The following is a 3,901-nucleotide window of genomic DNA, read 5'->3' as shown; positions in this document are numbered from 1 at the left end:
TCCTTAAATTGAGCTACTGCACCACCATTATCATAAAATAGTTTAAAGGTGCAGTTACAATAGGTACCACCTCAAGATCTTATAGGAACTTACAGAGCCATACAACTTCTTTTGCAGCTTCAGATGCACCATATATTCAGCTTCAGTTGTGGAGTCTGTGATACAAGATTGTTTCACACTCCTCCAACTAATAGCTCTACTTCCTAATGTAAACACATAGCCAGAAGTTGATTTTCTAGAATCTTTATCTAACATAAAGTCAGAATCAGTATAACCCACTGGAATAAGTTCATAACCAGAATACACAAACATATAATTTTTAGTTCTTTTCAGATACTTTATAATATGCTTGACTGCAGTCTAGTGTTCAGGTCCAAGATTAGATTGATATTTGCTAACCATCCATACCGCAAAACAGACGTCTGGCCTAGTGCAAAGCATGACATACATGAGACTTCCCACAGCTTCTGCATAAAAAACTTGTCTCATTTTCTCTCTCTTCAAATGTTTTAGGTGATTGATCCTCAGATAATACAATTCCATGTCTGAATGGTAATAAACCAGTCTTAGAATTTTTCATGCTAAATCTAGCCAATATCTTGTCGATATAGACTGCTTGAGACAAGGCTAAAGTTTTATTCTTCTGGTCTCGTAGTAATTTGATACCAAGAATATATCTTGCCTCTCCCAGGTCTTTTATATCAAATTGTTTTGCTAACCAACTCTTTATTCTAGTCAATACTCCTATATCATTTCCAATTAGGAAGACTACATATTTTTCTTGAATTTTCTTGTACACACATGGTTCATCAATGTTCTGAATGAATCCAAATGATTTAATCGCTTGATCAAATTTGATGTTCCATGACCGGGATGCTTGCTTCAATCCATAAATGGATCTCTGCAACTTACATACCATGTGTTCTTGACCTTTTTGTATGAATGCATCTGGTTGCTGCATGTAGATGTCTTCTTCAAGACGCCCATTAAGAAAGGCAGTCTTGACATCTATTTGCCAATTTTTATAATCTAGCACTGCAGCAATGGAGAGTGGAATCCTGATGGATTTAAGCATAGTAACCGGAAAAAAGGTTTCCTTATAATCGATTCCCTATTTCTGAGTAAACCATTTGGCTACTAATCTTGCTTTAGATGTTTCCATCCTTCCGTCTACTCTTCTTTTTCTCTTGTAGATTCACTTGTACCTTATAGGTTTTACCCCACTTGGTGCCTCTACAAGTTCCCAGACTTTATTTGAATACATAGATTTCATTTATTGATTCATGACATTTTTCTAAAATTCAACATCTATGTCTATTAGAGCTTCGTTGTAGCTCATGGGATCTTGTACATGTTCATCTGAGATCGCCGTATAGGTTTCTCCCAATAACATGTATCTCACTGGTAACCTAGTTACACTCCCACTACGACGAGATTCTAAAAGTTACTGCTGTTCAGGGATAATCCTGTGTTGATCAGCTGGTTATTATTGTTCTTTCTGTTCAATAATAAGTGTTGAAAGCTGAGCATCAACCCGATTTCCTTTTTATTTCTCTAGTTTTACCTTACTCTTAGGTAATAAGTCATTAAATAGTCAAATAAAGTAAAGAATATGTCTATAAATATATTCCTATCTTGAGGACTATAATTCAGAATTTTCTTTATTCATTTAAGATACTTAAACATGCAAGCTTCTGAACACGAATTCATCTTCTCTACCTCTGATTCTAGTACAAATACTAGTAAACTCCAAATATGAATGTGTCTCAAACCATGTTTGTGACTTTTTCATAATTTCTTGGAGTAATAGACACTGATGTAGATGAAACTAAGTTCAATAAACTTTGCAATTTTGAATACTAGTATCTGGAATAAAAAAGGTAAATGATAAACCAGTTAGTATATATCTTGTCTTATCCAAAAGATTCTTGTTTCTCCATTTAATTACACTATTGTATCGTAGTGTTCTTTATATGTGGGAGTTTATCCCGTTTGACAACTAAATAGAGCTTGAATTCTCCATAGAGATATTCTTTGTTTCGATCATATCGAAGTTCTTTTATATTCCTGTCTATTTGCTTTTGTCTTATCCAAGTATTCTTTTGAATTTCAAAAGCAATGGAATCATGACGCATTTAGACAACTATAAATAAATTGAATATTCATTAACAAGATTGATAGAATACTCATAACCTCTTATAACATGTAAACTGATTAGTCTATATACATTTGTATGCGCTAATTCATCCAATACAATGTTATGCTTTTAGTTCAAAAAGAGTATTCTCGTCATACTACTTTTCTAAATAAGATTTATAGAGTTTTAATGATCAATCTTAATAGGCCAACAAGCCTATCATTAATCATTTTTTTTAAATCTTATTACAGTTTATATGACTTAAGCATAAATATCAGAGATGACATTGGTTAGAAGAAACATTTCTTTTCTTAGATAAATGCATATACTCTTTATCATTATATCTTGTGTTGAATAGATCAATAGACTTATATGATATAAATTGTCTTTATAAAGAACCAAAATAAGTAATAAACAGAGTATCAAAAAATAACAGTGTACTTTTAATTATTAAAACAAGTCACCGAAATTAAATTCCTCTAATATTTGGAATAATAAAGACAAATATCAAATCTAAAGTCTTGTAAAATTGATCTAGCCTTTCAATTTATATAAACTAGCATGTCCTCAATTGCTGTTTGAAGCTTTTTTCACTTAATCTCTTAGTTTCCTGAAAACCAAATAAATAAATTACAAATAAGATTAGTTATCTCAGAATTTATTATTGCATGAATCAATAGATATCTGAACTAATTAGAAATCTTAAAAATTTCCTATACTTGATTTTAATAATCTTAGGACAATCTTTCTTCCAGTGACCCTTCTGTCTACATTTGTAACACTTGCCTTTTGGCTTGCCACTTCTTTTAGTGGATAGTTTGTCGATCCCAACTCTTTCTTGCTTCTTCCTATCTTTCGACTTAAGCTTGAAGGGAATCTTTTTTTAGGAAGTTTTCTACTATGATAAAATTCTTCTATAGCATGTAGTTCGTGCATTAACTCAATTAAGGTCATATCTTTATTGTTTAAGATATAGCTGACCTTAAATTCTTTGAATGTATCAGGCAAAGATTCAATCACCATGTTAATCTCTGTTTTATCATTGATTTGAACACCATGAATCTCTACTTCATTTAAACAGCTCATCATTTTGAGGACATGAACACGAACTCTTGTGCCCTCTTCCATCTTAGTATCCGTAATACATTTTAATACTGATTCTCTGGCAAAATGAGTATTTTGCCCAAACATCTTATGAAGACTAGCCATTATTTCAGTGGTTGTTTCTATGCTTCGATGTTTCTTATGCAGTTCCACAGAAATCGAAGCCAATATATAGTGCTTAGCCATTTTGTTAGCTTCGCACTATTTCTCATAAAACTTCCTCTGATTCCTATAATCGTATAACATTGGCTTTGGAGGGCATGGCTGAGTCAACACATATTTGCAGCATTTAGTAGTGAGAATATTAAATAGATTGCGTTTCTAATCTAAATAATTTTCGTCAGTTGAGTTCATTTTTAACAAGGATAATTAATAATGGGTTGATGGAAGACATTTTCTGAAAAAACAAAATAGATATGCATAAATACTTTGAAACAATATTCACAATAAATGATAAAATGTAAAAAATCATAAATGCATTTTAATTTATTGTAACGATAATCTAGTACCGCTTTGACAAGCTATCCGTTGAGGAAATCATATCTACACTTACTAGACCCAATTATCCATTGAATTATTTACTTTCATGTAGAGACATGAAAAATAATTATTGTTATTCCTTTGAGCCTAAATTTGTTAACAAAGCTTCGTTGGGAAGGT

The 3,901-nt window shown here is 31.8% G+C and overlaps 1 protein-coding gene across 1 annotated transcript; it reads right to left on the bottom strand.

The window, feature by feature from the left end:
* Positions 1 to 2,693: 2,693 nt before the first annotated feature.
* Positions 2,694 to 3,427, bottom strand: LOC112095614. Its single transcript, XM_024177722.1, has 2 exons — positions 3,119 to 3,427; positions 2,694 to 2,747 (listed from the first exon to the last, which is right to left on the bottom strand). The coding sequence occupies exons 1-2, from the start codon at positions 3,425 to 3,427 to the stop codon at positions 2,694 to 2,696; spliced, it is 363 nt and encodes a 120-aa protein (XP_024033490.1).
* Between the last annotated feature and the right edge of the window lie 474 nt (positions 3,428 to 3,901).

Source organism: Citrus clementina, unplaced genomic scaffold (genome assembly GCF_000493195.1).
Source record: "Citrus clementina cultivar Clemenules unplaced genomic scaffold, Citrus_clementina_v1.0 scaffold_1, whole genome shotgun sequence".
In the NCBI taxonomy this organism is placed as follows: domain Eukaryota; kingdom Viridiplantae; phylum Streptophyta; class Magnoliopsida; order Sapindales; family Rutaceae; genus Citrus; species Citrus x clementina.
Note: the sequence above shows the minus strand (reverse complement) of the source record. Positions and strands in the feature narration are given on the sequence as shown.